This window comes from Arachis stenosperma, chromosome 9 (genome assembly GCF_014773155.1).
Source record: "Arachis stenosperma cultivar V10309 chromosome 9, arast.V10309.gnm1.PFL2, whole genome shotgun sequence".
Classification (NCBI taxonomy): Eukaryota; Viridiplantae; Streptophyta; class Magnoliopsida; order Fabales; family Fabaceae; genus Arachis; species Arachis stenosperma.
The window spans coordinates 6,261,768-6,279,671 of NC_080385.1; the positions used below are offsets into that span (position 1 = coordinate 6,261,768).

The window sequence follows — 17,904 nt, forward strand, 5'->3', positions numbered from 1 at the left end:
GACTTGGTCTATGTCCACAAGGATGAGTAAACGGAGTAAACGGACCTTACCTTCTTTGTTTTTTCGGTGTGAGTCCAAAACAATTAATATGCAACGAAGGAGCCTTGAAATTGCATTGCTAATAATTTTTTTTTAAGTTGCAGAGAAGTTGTTTCTCATAGTCCTTAACGATCCCCTTAGTGCTGTCACTTTACCGAGTAGCTCTCTCCAGTCTCCAACACAGAAAAGAACAATATGAATATGAGTACGTGATTTTCAATTTCTGTTCTATTATTATTTTGATATTTGTATTTGATTCATGCATTATTGCAGGCAATCTATTACTGATGGTTTATCAAATATCATACAAACTTCTATTTATCAATAAATGACAAAATTAGAAGATCGTCGCGACCAAGGAAAATCCGTTTTCTTCCTAATAAGCTTCTTTTCATTTTATTTTTTCAGGTGGATGGGGGGCATTATGGCCAGTACACGATTTCGCTCCCGACCCATGTTATCTAACTCAGCTTATTGAAGGTCATGATGACAAATTATTCAAAGTTGCTGAGGCTGAAAACTTCGTGAAGGAGATAGAATTAGATAAATGTGGTCAATCGTATGCTGTGGTTTCTATCATAGGTCCCCAAAGTAGCGGTATGCTTTACTGTATTCTTTTGCTTTTGCATGTAATTTAATCTCATAACATGAGTTGAACCATTTATAATAAAGGTACATATACTTTGATACTCATGCCCAATCAAACTTATTGTTCTCTTGACTTTGGGCAGGGAAGAGCACACTCTTGAATAAGTTGTTTGATACCGATTTCAAAGAGATGAACGCTAAAGAGGGAAGGCAAGTACTTCTTGTAATCCCCATTTCCTCTATACAAAGTTATTTGACATGACATGATGGTATGTGTGCTTGTTTTTAGGTCTCAAACAACCAAAGGAGTCTGGATTGCTCGGTGTGCAGGCATTAAGCCTTGCACACTTGTGTTGGATTTGGAGGGAACTGATGGAAAAGAGCAGGGAGATAAGGTGCTCTCTCTCTCTCTCAAATTTTAAAATATTAATTTTTTATAAATTATAAATACATGGAGTTATGATTCTTGACAAATTGAATTAAAAAATTAGATACTCTTTGTTGAGATTTTTTTGGATTTTTTATTTAAATAAATAAAATAAAAGTAATAATTACCGAAATAAATAATTTTAAAAATATTTATCGATTTGTGTTTCCAGTCATATCTCGTTTGCAGTGTAAACGAGATGACATTGCGTGTATCTCGTTTACACTGTAAACAAGATATGACACGTTGGCTTCAACGCGGCTATCTCGTTTACAGTATAAATGAGATAGACCCTTATCTCGTTTACACTATAAACGAGATAAAGCCGAACGACTGTAAGTATAAGTCGTTTACAAAGGGATCTTGGACCCTATTTTGACTTAATCAAACTCTTTCTCCCCTCTTTTTACCCTTTCCTACCATATTTGAGTCCGATACGATGATGGCACGCCAGGCGGGGAACGACGGAGACATCAACAGACTAAACGAGACGTCGCATTACAGAGGTGGAGGCAGGACATGGCGGGCCACGGTCGGAACAGGTGTCTCCGGAACACACTCATCTTCATCCCCACTATCGGACAAGTCGTTGTCACCACTGTCTGCCATGTAATCCTTGTCCGACTCCTCCTCGCCCTCCTCTACCTCATCCACTGGAACGACAACATGAATGGGTGGTGGTGCGAGGGGTCGGTCGTCCTGCACATAGGCCGAATGTACGGAAGGACCACCGTCACTGTGTCCCACCTCTGCAGAAAGTTCCATGACTTGCTCCACCATGATCCTCCCATGGATGTCGAACATCACTCGCACATGCTCGTCCCCTTAAAGTCGGAATAGTCGAAACCGGAAGATACCATTACCCATGGAGGCCAGCAACCTATACGCCACCCTTCCGATTTTTCTTGCTTCTGTTCCGCCGAACTTGCTCAATATCAAACTCCTCAGATTGGACAACGTCTCCACATGCTGAGTGTGAAACAATATCGGATTCTCACACTCAAATGTCACTCCGTTGTCGCCGTTTCTCATACGACAATTAGGATAAACAAGCACAACTATGTACGGACTATTACTGGCTATTAATGCCTTGTTTTTGTGAGAAATATGAGACACAAAAAGGATAGGAAAAGTTTGTGAAGAATACCAAAAGTTACACATTCATCTATAGCTGGTGGGAATCTATTCCATATATCTCGTTTACACTGTAAGTGAGATGACCATTGCATGTCTGTAAACGATATATATATATATATATCTCATTTACAATGTAAACGAGATAGCCACGTTGCAGCCGACGTGTCATATCTCGTTTACATTGTAAACGAGATACATGCAATTTCATTTCGTTTTTAACGTAAACGAGATATAACTGAAAACGCAAATCGGTAAATATTTTTAAAATTATTTATTTCGATAATTATTACTTTTATTTTATTTATTTAAATAAAAAATTCGATTTTTTTCCATTAGTTAAAGCTTTCATATTTATATTTGTATATAATGACTTTTTTTTTTGCATTATCGTATTTAAATATAGCATAAATATGTTGTTTTATATATATTTCCATAATTCCAATCTAAATTATTATTGATTCTTCATCTTACAATTAATGATGAAGGTTATAAAATAAGAAAATTTTAAAAATTAAAGCACAAATAATATATAGTTACGAATCTTGGACTTTGATTGTTTCCTTGTGTACTGAGATTATCGTCATTGTAGGATGATACTTTATTTGAAAGACAGAGTGCTCTATTTGCTCTAGTGGTCTCAGATATATTTCTTATAAACATGTGAGTTTTCTTTTATTTAATTTTGATAAACTTATGTAAAAAACTTTTAGAGGCTTAACCAATCATATTCTTCTTTGTCATGCAATGATTGTGAAGGTGGTGCCATGACATTGGCCGCAACAATGCAGCGAATAGGCCACTTTTAAAAACTATCTTTCGGGTATACTTTGGAAGTTTATCAGCTACAAATAATTCACTTCAATCCTAAAACATAGTTGTTTATTGAATTGCATGTTCATTTTTTTAGGCCAGGATGAAATTATTTACTCCACGCAAAATAACATTGCTTTTTGTCATTCGCGATATAACAAAGGTGCGTAAGAAAAACATTGAGTTAATTCAAATATGCAATTTTTTTTTCATTTTAATGTTTACATGACCACCTTTCTGTTTGTAGACACCATTTGAATTGTTAAAAAGGCTCTTGCTAACAGATATGGAGGAGGTAATCTAGTGACTTTACCTTCACATAAAGTCACTGAATTTTTATACAATTTATGTTATCCTTTGTCAATTTACTCTTTTTTCTGCAGATATGGAAAGATTTTACTACATCTAATCCAGACTCCCAAAATGAAGCCGCACTAAGCAATTTTTTCAGTGTAATTAAGATCATTACTGTACTAAGCGTTCTTTTTTTAGTAATACTAGAAAAACAAAAAAAAAAAAACAGCTAGAACTTGCATTGTCTTTTTAGTATTCATTAATTAATTGCAGTAAATTAATAAATACTAAATAAATAAAATAAGTTCTAACTGATTTTAACTATTTTTTATTATCAAACATTTCTGTTTTTTTTTTTTTGGCATAATCTATTGGCAATTCGTATTTCATAATAACTGTTTGTACTATTTGGAAACAATTCCAGGTTGAGATGGTTGCTCTTTCTAGTTATGAACGTGAGGAAGAGAAATTTAAGGAGGAGGTATGAACCGAGGGATATATCTTCGGGTTATTACTTGCTCATATTTGCATAACTATTCCTTCTGTTTGTAAAAACAAAAAAAAAAAAATACAAAATAATACACAATAAGAAAAGTATAATTATATGTTAGTAATATTTAGAATTGTATAAGTAGTCAAAATTACCCTTAACTAAGTAAAATATATGTAATCAATGTTGATTTGATCATCACAATTAATTTTTAAGCGTGGTATCGGGAAAACTAGTTAATGTTATGTTGATAATAGAAATGGACAATTATATTGAAACTTCAATACTTTATAACTTGATAGATATTATATTAAACGAAGGGAGTATGTATGTATGTAAGTTGTAAGATATGCACGAAAATAGGATCATACAATTTGGTTATGAACTTATGATTATCTCCCATATTTGATGATTTACAACACTTTTCTACTTCTTTTGGATTATTTTCATTGTAGGTTGCGGAATTGCGAGAAAAAATCTGCGATATTGCTCGGGACTCCAGTGGAGTAGTTCCTGCGTTAGACTTTACTTACAGTTGTCAGAAAATCTGGGAAAAGATTAAGGCAGACGAGGACCTCGACGTTCCATCTCATAAGGTAAACCGCGCATAGAAAAAGCCAGAAAGGTTTTCTAGCAAGCTTAAACACATAGACTAGCTTTATTATATACTATTACTGATATAAGATTTATACAAATAAGGAGATCAAAAGGATATACGTAGTACAAATTTTGTTGTGAATCAAGTTCAACTAACTTAAACAATAAAATTTGGATGAATGAGAATAATAAAAATCATTTTTGTTGAACATTATTAGACTAATTTATTAAATTTGGTTGACAAAAAATTTGTAAGTATAGCATTATTCATTATATATATTACTTTTATTATTAAATAAACATGATGAATCGTATCTGTGATACATAGAGCAGAAGTAGAGCTAAGAGATTTAAAAATTATATTGCAAATTATTATTATTATTATTATTATTATTATTATATAATAATAATAATAGAAAAAGATGTCACATGGTTGATTTTGGTTTTTAGCAGACTTTCACATATGAAAACAGTATTGAATTAATCTTCAGTCAGACATTTATAACACGACATTTAACAAATAAATGTTAACAAAATGATTAAAATTTTGCTAATAAACTACTGTTCAAATGACATAGTCATCTCATACTCAATTAAAAGTAGCAGGTTATGACCTCACAAACTATTGTTAATTCTTGTGTCTTGTCTTTGTGTGCTCAATAAAATTTTGCAAAATATTTAATTAGTTTCCAGATCAACAACCAAAGTGTATATTATCTCTTGTATTAATCTGTTGTGGCTTGATAAACTTGTAGATTATGGTTGCTACTGTCCGATGTGAACAAATTGCCAGGAAGAAGTACGAGAATTTAGCTGCAAAAAAGGTATATTATTAAGAGCACTTGAAATAAAAAAAAAGGAATAATACTTATATTATACTTAATTAATTGATTGATTTTATTCAATAAAAAATATTTATGAAATAATAAAAATCAGCCTAAATTATGTGTTAGGGACCTAGATACTATATAGAGTGTCCAAATTCCTAGTATTTGATATTATATTATATTATATTATATATAGAGAGTGATTTCTTAATAACTAAGAACAAAAATAATTATTTTTATTAAAAAAAATGCAAACTCCAACAAAACTATTCACGGAAGATAATAATAAATTTTGTATTTATGAAAGTTTGGTTTCCTTTGTCAAAAATACCAAAACATTAAATACCCGTTAAAAAATAAAAACATTAATTTATAGTTCAATATGACAAGTTAAGTGAAGAAGCGGCATATTATTTTTAGTTTTCATTTTTTAATTTGTTCGAAGCGTTCTCTCACGGCCTTGGACACACTCCAACGCTACCGTGCCGGCACTCGGACTTACTCAACCTCTTGAGTTAAGACTAAGTCAGCCTAATCCTTAATATTTAGCAAGAAAGCTAAGAACACAAAAGAACACAAGAGAAAGGAAGCTTAGTGGAAATAACACTTTATTGCTCAAGTGTTTGTTACAAATGATTCACACACCCTCACACTAACTCTTACCTCCTATTTATAGCCATCCACCTCCTCAATGGATGGTTAGGATTAAATCTAATCAATGGTCTAGATTAATCATCTAGAACCTTCTTTATAAATATTTATCCTACCACTACTTTCTAAATACTTCTAGATTGTTCCATACAACTCTTCATACTTTTATATCAATCCACACTCTTCTAGAATATTCTATGATCTTCTAGAGTCTTCTAGAACCTTCTAGGGTATTCCAGGAACTTCTAGGACATTCTAGAACGTTCCAGAACCATCTAGAGTATTCTCAAACACTCCAGAAAACTATACAAATACTGTTAAATCTAACCTTCTAAAAATTTATCGTGACATTCTCCCCCACCTAATGCGCAGACGTTCTCGTCATGTTCTGTTCATGATAGCGCTCTAGGTGTTCTTGGAATTGCCACAGATCTTCACGAGCTTCCCAACTAGCTTCAGTTATCGGAAGTCCTTTCCACTTGATCAAGTATTGGATACTTGGTAGTATTCCTCTTCGTCGCACGACGCGATTAGCTAAGATCTCTTCGATTTCTTTATCAAAGGATCTAATCACCACAGGCGGAGCACGACTCGAATCACCTCTACTCGGTTCATCTTGGTCTTCGTGATATGGTTTAAGCATACTCACATGGAAGACCGGGTGGATCTTCATAGAGGGAGGGAGTTGTACTTTGTAAGCAATTTTCCCAACACGTTCGATGATCTCAAATGGCCCTTCGTATTTACGGATTAAGCCTTTATGAACCTTGCGAAAGGCTTTGAATTGTTGTGGAAGAAGTTTGATCATTACCTTGTCTCCCACTTGATAGCTTGTATGCCTCCTCTTCTTATCTGCCAATTTCTTCATCCTCTTTGCAGCTTTGTCGAGGTAAGAACGAGTGACATCTGCTTGTTCTTCCCAAGACTTAATCATATGATAAGCTCTAGGGCTCTTCCCTGAGTAAGGGGAAGGAAGAGACTGAGGTGTAAGCGGTTGTTGTCCAGTCACAATCTCGAACGGACTCTTCCCTGTAGACTCACTCCTTTGCAAATTATATGAGAACTGAGCAATGTTGAGGAGTTTTGTCCAATCTTTCTGATTAGCGCTTACAAAATGTCTCAAGTAACACTCGAGTAAGGCATTCACTCTCTCAGTCTGCCCATCGGTTTGAGGATGGAAGCTTGTTGAAAAATGAAGCTCCGACCCAAGGAGTTTGAACAGCTCTGTCCATAGTCGTCCTGTGAAGCGTGGATCTCGATCACTAATGATGCTCTTAGGCAATCCCCAATATGTCACCACATTCTTGAAAAATAGTCGTGCTGCCTCCTCTACAGTGCAGTCAGTAGGGGCAGGTATAAAGGTAGCATACTTCGAAAATCGATCCACTACCACGAGAATAGATCCAAACCCCTCAGACTTCGGTAAGGCAGAAATGAAATCTAGAGAGACACTTTCCCACGGTCGCTCTAATGGAGGCAGAGGTTCCAACAACCCGCTTGGTGTCTTGTTTTCAATCTTATCTTGTTGGCACACAAGACAAGTCTTCACATAGCTCTCTACTTCATCTCTCATTTGAGGCCAATAATAAGAAGATTCAATGAGTGCCAAGGTCCTTCACTGACCTTGGTGACCAGCCCACTTAGTGTCGTGACATTCTCTCACTAATTTTCTTCTTAGATTTTCCCATTTAGGGACGTATAGTCTTCTCCCTTTAGTGTACAGAAGGTCATTTTCTAGCCAAAATCTTTTGGTCTTACCTTCTCTAGCCAACTCCACCAACTTCTTGGCTAATGGATCATGATGCAACCCTTCCTTGATGGTGTGCACAATATCTCCTTCAACTATAGAAATGGCCGCCAATTCAGCCTTGCGACTCAGCACATCTGCTACCACATTAGTCTTGCCTGACTTGTACTCAAACTCAAAATCAAACTCAGCCAGGAAGTCCTGCCACCTAGCTTGTTTGGGGCTCAACTTCTTTGAGTTTGGAAGTAGCTTGTAGCCACATTGTCTGTCTTGACGATAAAGTGTGAACCAAGCAAGTAGTGACACCAAGTTCTCAAACAATGCACTACCGCGGTCATCTCCTTCTCTTGGACGGTGTATCGCCTCTCTGTATCATTCAACTTGTGACTCTCAAAGGCAATCGAATGTCCTTCTTGCATTAGAACCCCTCCAATGGCATAGTCAGAAGCATCAGTGTGGACTTCAAATACCTTTGAGTAGTCGGGTAGTGCTAGTATTGGACCTTCTATGATAGCAGCCTTCAACTCATCAAAGGCCTTTTGACACTCCTTTGACCATTCCCAAGTGTGATTCTTCTTGAGAAGATCTGTTAATGGTGCAGCCTTGGCGGAGTATCCCTTGATAAACCTCCGATAGTAATTGGCCAACCCAAGGAATGACCTCAATTTAGATACCTTGTTTGGCGGCTCCCACTCTTTGATAGCCTTCACCTTTCCTTGATCCATGCATAGAGTTCCACCTTTAATGATGTGTCCCAAGAAGTGGACTTCGTCCCTTGCAAAGGAACACTTTTCCTTCTTCACATATAGGTTATTCTCTCGCAAGATCTTGAACACGGTTCGTAAGTGTTCTACATGTTCCTCCAAAGTATTGCTATAGACAACAATGTCATCCAAGTAGACCACTACAAACTGATCAAGGTAAGGTCGAAAGATCTCGTTCATCAAGGTACAGAAGGTCGCAGGAGCATTGGTCAAGCCAAAAGGCATTACCAACCACTCATACGATCCATACCTCGTGACACACGTGGTCTTAGGCCCATCACCATCAGCAATTCTCACTTGGTGATATCCTGACCTCAAATCTAGCTTTGAGAACCACTTGGCTCTACCAAGTTGATCAAACAAATCAGCTATCAAAGGAATGGGGTATTTGTTCTTGATGGTTACCTTGTTCAGTGCTCGATAGTCGATGCATAGTCTCAATGAACCATCATGCTTCTTTTGGAACAAAACGGGTGCGCTATAAGGTGCCTTCGATGGACGGATGAATCCAGCATCTAGCAAATCCTTGAGTTGCTTCTTCAACTCTTCAAGTTCTGGCGGTGCCATCCTATAAGGTGTTGAGGCGGGCGGCTTTGCTCCTGACTCCAATTCAATCTTGTGGTCCATCTTCCTCCTAGGTGGTAGTTGTTTTGGCAACTCGGGAGGCATCACATCCTTATTTTCTTCAAGGACTTCCTTGATTTTGGGAGGAACGTCTTCTCTTTCAAATGTTGACTCCTCTTGTAATAGAGCCAAATATGTAATCTCTCCCTTCTTGAACCCTTTCTTGAGTTGCATAGCAGAGAGTATCGGTGGTCTTCCAACTTTAGAGACTGTAGGGACCATGCATGGAGACCCTTTCTCCATGACGCATACTACATCGTAGTATGGCATAGGTATTATATTTGCCTTCCTTTGTAAATCGAGCCCGATGACTATTTTAAAATCATCCATGGGTGCTACTGAGAAATCTACAAGGCCCTTCCAAGAACCAAGAGTCATCTCAACCCCTTTTGCTACTCCCTTAAGGGGTTCACCCTTGGTGTTCACGGGTTTGAACCAACCATTATTTTCGGTGATCTTCAACCCAAGCCTCTTTGTTTCATCAGGCGTGATGAAGTTGTGTGTAGCACCAGTGTCGATCATAGCCATGACAGGTTTTTCATTGATAAAGGCTTTGACATACATCAAGCCTTTCTTTTCTGCAGTGCTTGCCTCTTTGTCCTTCATAGCATTTATATGTTGGATGGATCCAACACACTCAGTTACTTGAGTTTGGGCCTCTCGTTCCTCGGCGATAGATGCCAGAGTCCCTAACTTGGGACAGTCCTTCATTTGGTGTGGTCCCTTGCACACGAAACATCCTCCTTTAGGTACGAAAGCCTTCTTCTTTTCCTCGTACTCTTTCTTTGAAGAGTATTTTCCTTCCTTCTTGGTTGAGAAACTCTTCCCCTTGTCTCCCCCACTTTTAGTAGAACTAGGCTTGGAAGAAGACTTGGGTTTAGAGTCTCCCCTATGATACTCAGTGAGTGATTCGGCCACCACGATGGCCTCATCGACATCCTTAACATTCCTTCTTTGTAGTTCTTGCTTTGCCCAAGGTTGGAGTCCATCAATGAAGAAGAACAATGTATCCTCTGATGCTAAGTTGGGGATTTGAAGTGTGAGAGTAGTGAACTCCTTTACATAGTCGCTAATCGTACTCTTGTGCTTCAACTCCCTCAACTTCTTCCTTGCTTTATAAACCACATTCTCAGGGAAGAATTGTCTTTTCAACTCCCTTTTGAAATCTTTCCATGTGGTTATGTTGCAAGTACCCTTCTCCATATCTACGCTCTTTCTCCTCCACCACAAAGTAGCATTATCAAAAAGATAGAGAGCTACAGTGCGTACCTTTATTGCTTCTTCGACCACCCCTTGGCCTTCAAAGTACCTTTCCATTTGCCATAGGAAGTTCTCCACCTCTCGAGCGTCCCTCACGCCCTTGAACTCCTTTGGCTTTGGGAGATCAATCTTTGTCATCTCCCTTATAATGGTTGGTCGAGATTTTGCCTCCTCGAACCAAACTCGAACTTCCTCAAATAGCTTCAAGGAATTCTCAAGCTTCTCTTCAATTTGGAGCATGCTTTCTTTGAAAGCATCTAATTCTCCCAACACGTGAGCCTCGAGGGTCTCCTTGTCATGTTCTATCCTTTGGAAGCGCTCATCCATAGAGGATAGAACATTTTCTAACATAGAAACTCTTTTTTCTAAGAAGTTAGAGTCCTTACCTCTAGGCTCACTTGAAGAAGGGATATTCTTGCCTCCCTATTGAGAAGGAATAGCATCCCTTCCCCTTTGAGACTCAATATGCTTCATGGTGATATTAGAAGCCATTCCCACAAACCACTTGTGCTCCCTCTCGAACCTTGCTCGGATACCAAGTTGTCACGGCCTTGGACACACTCCAACGCTTCCGTGCCGGCACTCGGACTTACTCAACCTCTTGAGCTAAGACCAAGTCAGCCTAACCCTCAATACTTAGCAAGAAAGCTAAGAACATAAGAGAACACAAGAGAAAGGAAGCTTAGTGGAAAGAACACTTTATTGCTCAAGTGTTTGTTACAAATGATTCACACACCCTCACACTAACTCTTACCTCCTATTTATAGCCGTCCACCTCCTCAATGGATGGTTAGGATTAAATCTAATCAATGGTCTAGATTAATCATCTAGAACCTTCTTTATAAATATCTATCCTACCACTACTTTCTAAATACTTCTAGATTGTTCCATACAACTCTTCATACTTTTATATCAATCCACACTCTTCTAGAATATTCTTTGATCTTCTAGAGTCTTCTAGAACCTTCTAGGGTATTCCAGGAATTTCTAGGACATTCTAGAACGTTCCAGAACCATCTAGAGTATTCTTAAACACTCCAAAAAACTATACAAACACTGTTAAATCTAACCTTCTAAAAATTTACCGTGACAGTTCTCTTCATTAATTAAGAGCTCCAATTGCGTTCAAAATGATCTGATAAAATTGAAACAAAAGCAGTGAACAATTCTCATTTTCATTCTCTAAGTTTATGAAATTCCAATGAAAGCATAGCAAGAACAGTTATAAAAATATTAATTCAGAATTTAGATCAAAATTAAATCTAATTAAACTCACTCAATCACGGTTGATAGGAAAAGAAAAAAGAAAAAGCAAAAAAGAAGATTCTGACCTGAATGCACCTAGAATCATCTAGAAAATCTAAAAATAATAATAACAAATAAAAACATATAGCTGAAATTTCTAGGTTCAAATAATAGCTGAAAACTTTGAATTAAGTAAAGTATCAAGAGAGAATGATAAATTATGTAGAAAATACAAAGAGAGTGAGTGAATAATAAATTATGTAGATTCCAATACTTCTTATTTAAATAAATAATTTTATTATTAAATATATTTATTTTCTGTATTCTATATATATTGTTATTCTGTATGTGAATATTAACCTATTAGTAGAGAGTTGGAGTGATGTCAAATGTAGAATCATGCATTAATTAAGTGGTTTGGACATATATGTTTAGAGAAAGAAAACTTTAGAGGGTTAAATAAAGGAGAGTGGGATGAATAGTAGTTCTATAGTTAGAGGTAAAGGGAGATTTAAAAAAACCATAGCAAAATTATTCAAAGATATTTAAATATTAATGGTTTAAATGTGAAGCTATATATAGGGTCGTTTGATTTATGCTTATGTAGCTGATACAACCCAATCAGACATGTCTTAGTTATCGTACGTAGTTGTTACTAGTGTATTAACAAAGTGTTACAACTCGCAACTAAAACTGCTAATTAGCCTCCTAAATCCTAAATTCTAAATCAAAAATTACATCAGGGATGATTTCGATTTTGACCCTCAACGCACCTCAAGGATCAAAATAATACTTACCCTAATGTTTACATAGCTAAAATGAGACTCATCAGTTATTGTTATCATGCTTACAAAGTTATTGACACCAAAGTGAAGCTTTACTCATAATCTCTAAGAAAACAGAAATTAAACATACCAACAGAAGACAAAGCAATAAACAATCCGAAAATGAAATAAAAAAATAATTTTGGTCATAAACTACTCCTAAGATTATTTCTGCATTCATAATCTACTAATGCCAGGGAAGTTTGTTTGGAATCAGGAATGGCATCAATGGAAAGAGGATACGAATCGTAGCACCACTCTTGAATTTGTGAAATGGCTCAGTTCACAACTTGATACTTGTTTGTCAGAGTGAGTATAATTCATTTTCCATGACATAGTGGCTCAATTATTGGACGTCGCATAAAAAACTTATACTAGTAACTTTTTGACATATTTTGTCATTCTTTGATCCTAGACTTCACGAAAGTAGAATATTAAAATTTTTATTCTTCATCTTTGCCCCCACTTCGTGAAAGAATATGTTTTGGTATCGAGTTTTGCTTAATTAAGTAGGTGTTAGCACTTAGCAGTGCCGATGGTTTTGATTGTAGAATGTGTTGGAAAAAGATGGGTTCATATTTTTCTTCCAATTTCATTCTGCGGCAGTTTCATGTGCAACAAAATATGTCATCCTAAGCTTTTAAGGTTTCTTATGCAACCTCTATAAAAACAACTTATAATGGTGTTATGATTTTATTGCTGTAGTTTTATGTGTGCTATCTTAGACCTTAGTGTATGCAAATAATGCAATATCTTTAAAACAGTTTTTTCACAAGTTTTGAGTGTCTATATCGCATGTTGAAATATCGTGTAAGATTTAGTTCTGATGCAGATGGAAGGGGATATTGACATATTGTTTTCATTTTAATTTAGGTATGATGCTGAAACCACTTATTATGATGAAGGTCCAAGATCTACATACCGAAATCAACTTAAAGAAAATTTGTTGCTGGTACATTATTTTTAATTTTCTTGCAATTATGTTAGTTCAACCTTTTCTTTTATTTTCGTCATTGTTAATTAACCCATGACTGTTCAAAGAGAAACAGAAATGTGTGATATATATATATATATATATATTTTTTTTTTTTTAAATTTTGGATTATTGAATAATATAGTCCCGACTCCTGAAGTTCATAATGTCCTTTTGATTGGTCAGCGTTTTGAACCAGCACTGGTATGTGTATTGGAGCATATAGGATCTACAATTTTGGAGGAGTTCAAGCACACATTTCAAAAGGGATTATTGAATCAAGGGGAGTATTTTTATGCACGTGCTAGTAATTGCATTGAGTATTGTTTGTCTAAATTTGACCAAGCCTGTCCAGGTACACAATTCTTTTTTGAGCAAGGCTACTATGAACCAATTTTAACTTATATCAGTTAATCTTTTTTAATTATTTTCTCTTTTGTTTATCTCATTTTTTAATTTCTAAATCATAACATTTTAATCCTAAATTTTAAATTATAAATACTAGATGTTAAATCTTCCAATAAAATAAAAATGTTTAAAATTAAAAAAATTAATTCCTATGTTTTTTTTATTAAGATGTCCTATGTTTCAAACTAAATATCTAATTGGTACATATAAAAATCAATATATCCATAAACAATGATTTTTCAATATAACTTATTATAAGTCACATTTATTTTTAAATAAAGTGAATATTCATTAAACCAATCATATTAGATATATATCAAAATCAATTATTAATATAAATATATATTAAAAATAAATTAAATAATATATATTTATGTATAAATACATTAATATTTAATTTTGGTATATAAATAATATTTTTGTTATTCTAAACAACAATAAATTGAAGTTGAAATCATTATGGAAGTGTTAAGTGGGGAAAAAGGAACTTGAAAGAGATGGAAACGTGAACTATTTTGTGACAAATTATTAATTTGGGGTTGAGCGAATGAGCGTTGATGGCTAGCTTTCCTACTGTACAATTATTTAAGTAGTTTTTGAAATTTTCATGCAATTATGATCTTAAGAGAGTTGCAGAATTAAAAACATTAACCTTGCAGTTGCAGATGCTGTGATTGAAACGACAAATAAGCACAAAATTGGAGCAAGGAGGAAATTGCAGTCTGATATTGTCTCAGTGGTTACTTCATCTTGTGAGGTATTGATCAATCATGTCTTTTTCCCTTCCCCCTAGTGACTATCTTGGAAGGTTTTCTGATGGTAGTGCCACTGCAGAAAAAACTAAAAGAAGTCTTGTCTGGATCCATTGAAAAAGAACTCTCTGGTGAAGTTATTAAAGATCTTTCTTGGAAATCAATACGGGAACTTCTCAAGAATGAGGTGGAATCAACTGGTTCCCGGTTATTTACTGCACTTACTGGGCTTGGTATAGATGCAGACACAAGGGAGAAAATGACTGAGAGGTTAGAGGATTATGCAAAGGGTGTTGTAGAAGAAAAGGTTAGGGGTGAAGCTAAAAGTGTTCTGATGCGAATGATGAAGTGTTTCGCAAGCAGGTTTATGAACCGTCTTTACACAGGCAAAGATGACATTCCAACTGCCGCGAAGTCTGCTCGCCGTTATGTATGACGCTGTTAAGTTTTCTTTAAATGTTGAGTCCATATTGTATTCTTATATATTCTTAACCAAAGTCTTAATCCTATGCAGTCTTTGGAATTGCTATCTATTTTGGCTGCAATTCGTTTGAATGAAGATGATATTGATGACATTAAGGAAAAATTAGAAGCTGAATTATTCGTATCATCAAGCAGCAGCGTGAAGTATGATCCACTGCTCATAGGTCCTGACATTTGGGAACAGGTAGGCTTTATTGCTTGATTCTATTCAACGGGATATCAAATTTTGCACTTATTATGCTGACATATACTCTGATCAAAACATATTTTAGTTCTCAAGTTTTCTGCATAGTTTTGTTACTATATATGGCATGGCAAGATTTTTCACCTTCAGTATGGATTACTCATCGAGACCAAGTTTCCTATGTAGATTCCATCCTGTCGGACACTGATTGGACCTCGCTCATGCAAAACGGTGTGGGATCAATTCATGCAAGAAACTGAGATCATTATCTCGAAGGCACTTAAACAGGTTTGTACCATGTTTAATATTTGTCTAAAGATTTCAGAGCTTTGACTTCATATACAATAAGGGAAAATCTATTTAGAGAATATAAATTTGCGGTCATCTCCGAAAATATGATTCTGAATCATCACCACTGCCGCCACCACTCAAATTGCATCAATGGTCATGATCTTTATTATCACATTACCGACTCGTAAACTCCCCTATTATTGAGAGCATTCATGAACCACTATGTTTGAATACCTTAGAATAAGATGGTGGGGATGGAGGAGTTAGAGACTTGAAGGATTATTATATATGCAAAAGAATTTTCCTTATTTTAACATACTATAAAGAGTTGAAGCAGTGACGTAAATGTACAACAAGATCTCTGTTGTTAGCACCTCTTCCATTTGTACTTTTGTAGTGTCCATGAAAGGATTCAGATTCTAATATACCCTTTTAAGACTGGAATAATGTACTCACTTGAAGTCCCATACTATTTGGGGATATCGCCATGATAGCTTCTATAAGTGATTTACAATCCTTAATTACCCCTTAACTTTTGAGGTTGAGTTAAGCCTCTCAATATATAGTATCATAGGTTATCAAGTGTTTATTAGTTTAGCCAAGTTCAAATATATATATCAATCCTGTAAATTTTGCACTCTAATGTTCATTCTTTGGTACGAGGGTTGTGTCTAATAGTTCTCCATAATATCTTCATGTGAAGATATCTTAAGTATTTTCCATTATTACCAATTCTTATTTTATTGACATTTTTTATTCAATCATTTTCAGGTCAGGCCCTTAAAATTGTGCAGAATTTTTAAAGTTGTTGGCAAAGTTGCCTCTGCCGGTTTATGTTTGACCGCAATGTTGGCGGCGTTGTTGGGTACGTGAAAGACCTAAGCCTTTTAAGCTCGAAAAGACTGGGAAGTCTAAAGCCTAAAGCCCAACTACAAAAAATAAAAAAGTTTGGAATACATGAGACAGACTATTTACTAGCGTTTGTTTGCTGTATTTTTCTTTTATCTAGCATGAGACAGATTATGACACACTGAGTCACTGATTGTGTTATTATGTTTAACTAAGTCATTAAGTATACTGCACCTGCAGAATATATAGTGTGGCTGCAGGGGCAGTTCGGTAACTCTACGTCTCTACCCTAAAGGTGATCTGTTATGCATGATAAGTATTTAGGCCAGCTGCCACTGTTTAACTAATTTCTTCACTTACCGTAGACTTTGCTTAAATGATCAAGTCTTGCCTTGGACGAGCAGTTAGACAACTCAAAAAGGACTTGATATAGTTAATTGCATTTAAATATTGTTCTATTCTCATGAGGGTTTCTGTAAACTGGACTCCGGAGACAAATGAAAAATACAATATCTTTTTTTAATTATATCAAGCATATATCAAAATCAATTACTAAAATTAATTAATAAAATAAAATATATATTAAATTATAAAAATATACATTAAAAATGATACACATATATTTGTACATAAATATATAATAATTAATTTTATTATATAAATAATATTTTATATTTTTTTTAAAAACATTTTAGATTAAAGCTAAATGAATAAAATAATACTACTCATGAGTTTGACATTACCGTATTAATATCTGAATTTATTCATTATTTTAAATTAGACTAAGATTTATACTATCTGCAGGAAGTAAATTAATTATATTATATAATAAATATTAAATTATTATAAAATTAATTAAAAAATATATAAATTAATATTAAATTTAAAGTGTTTTTGTTATAATGTTTTTTCTTTTCGTGAGGTATTTTTTAGCTTTTAAATAAATTAAAAATATATAAAAAATAAATAAGAATGAACACACCAAAAATATAATAAATTATAAATTGAGTTTATAATAGATACATTAAATTTAAACTTGTTTGGCAAAATTTTTAACAATTTATATGAGATTAAAAAATAAAATAATAATAATAAAAGGTAGGTCAAATAATATAATAATAAGAGTTTTATACATTATGTATAAGTTCTGAAATTTAAATATTTGTAAATAAAATTTTTTATAATTATATTATTATGATATTTTTGGTACATGTATTTATTGTAAAAAACAAAAAAAAAATTAACAGAAAATTTAATTTGAATAAAAAATAATTTAATTTTGCTTTGGAATACTCATGACGCATGAATATGCTTGTATGGATGATGATATGAATTGAATGTATATGATGGTCCTGATAAGAATATATTACTGATCACTCTTCTTTTTCAACATTTTATTTTATTTGATTTATATTTTTCATGATTTATCGTGTCTATTCAACCTGAATAAAGGATTATGTAAGCAAAGGATTATATTTTTATGAAATTTAGCTTGTATAATAGGAAATGCTAGGGAGATAATATTTAAAGTTATTTTATATAATAATATTTACACTTTTATTTATATAGTATTTATAGTTATTATATATTTATTACATTTAAAATTGTATAATTATATATTTTAGCAACAATTAATAAAT

At 34.3% G+C, this 17,904-nt stretch overlaps 1 protein-coding gene across 1 annotated transcript; it reads left to right on the top strand.

The window, feature by feature from the left end:
* Positions 1-77: 77 nt before the first annotated feature.
* Positions 78-16,611, top strand: LOC130951964 (protein ROOT HAIR DEFECTIVE 3 homolog 1-like). Its single transcript, XM_057880727.1, has 20 exons — positions 78-244; positions 448-636; positions 771-837; positions 917-1,022; positions 2,781-2,851; positions 2,948-3,011; positions 3,099-3,164; positions 3,249-3,296; positions 3,385-3,453; positions 3,720-3,776; positions 4,241-4,381; positions 5,138-5,206; positions 12,542-12,633; positions 13,198-13,276; positions 13,484-13,652; positions 14,365-14,462; positions 14,540-14,887; positions 14,972-15,124; positions 15,311-15,412; positions 16,187-16,611. The coding sequence occupies exons 1-20, from the start codon at positions 235-237 to the stop codon at positions 16,286-16,288; spliced, it is 2,100 nt and encodes a 699-aa protein (XP_057736710.1). The 5' UTR covers positions 78-234; the 3' UTR covers positions 16,289-16,611.
* The last annotated feature ends 1,293 nt before the right edge of the window (positions 16,612-17,904 follow it).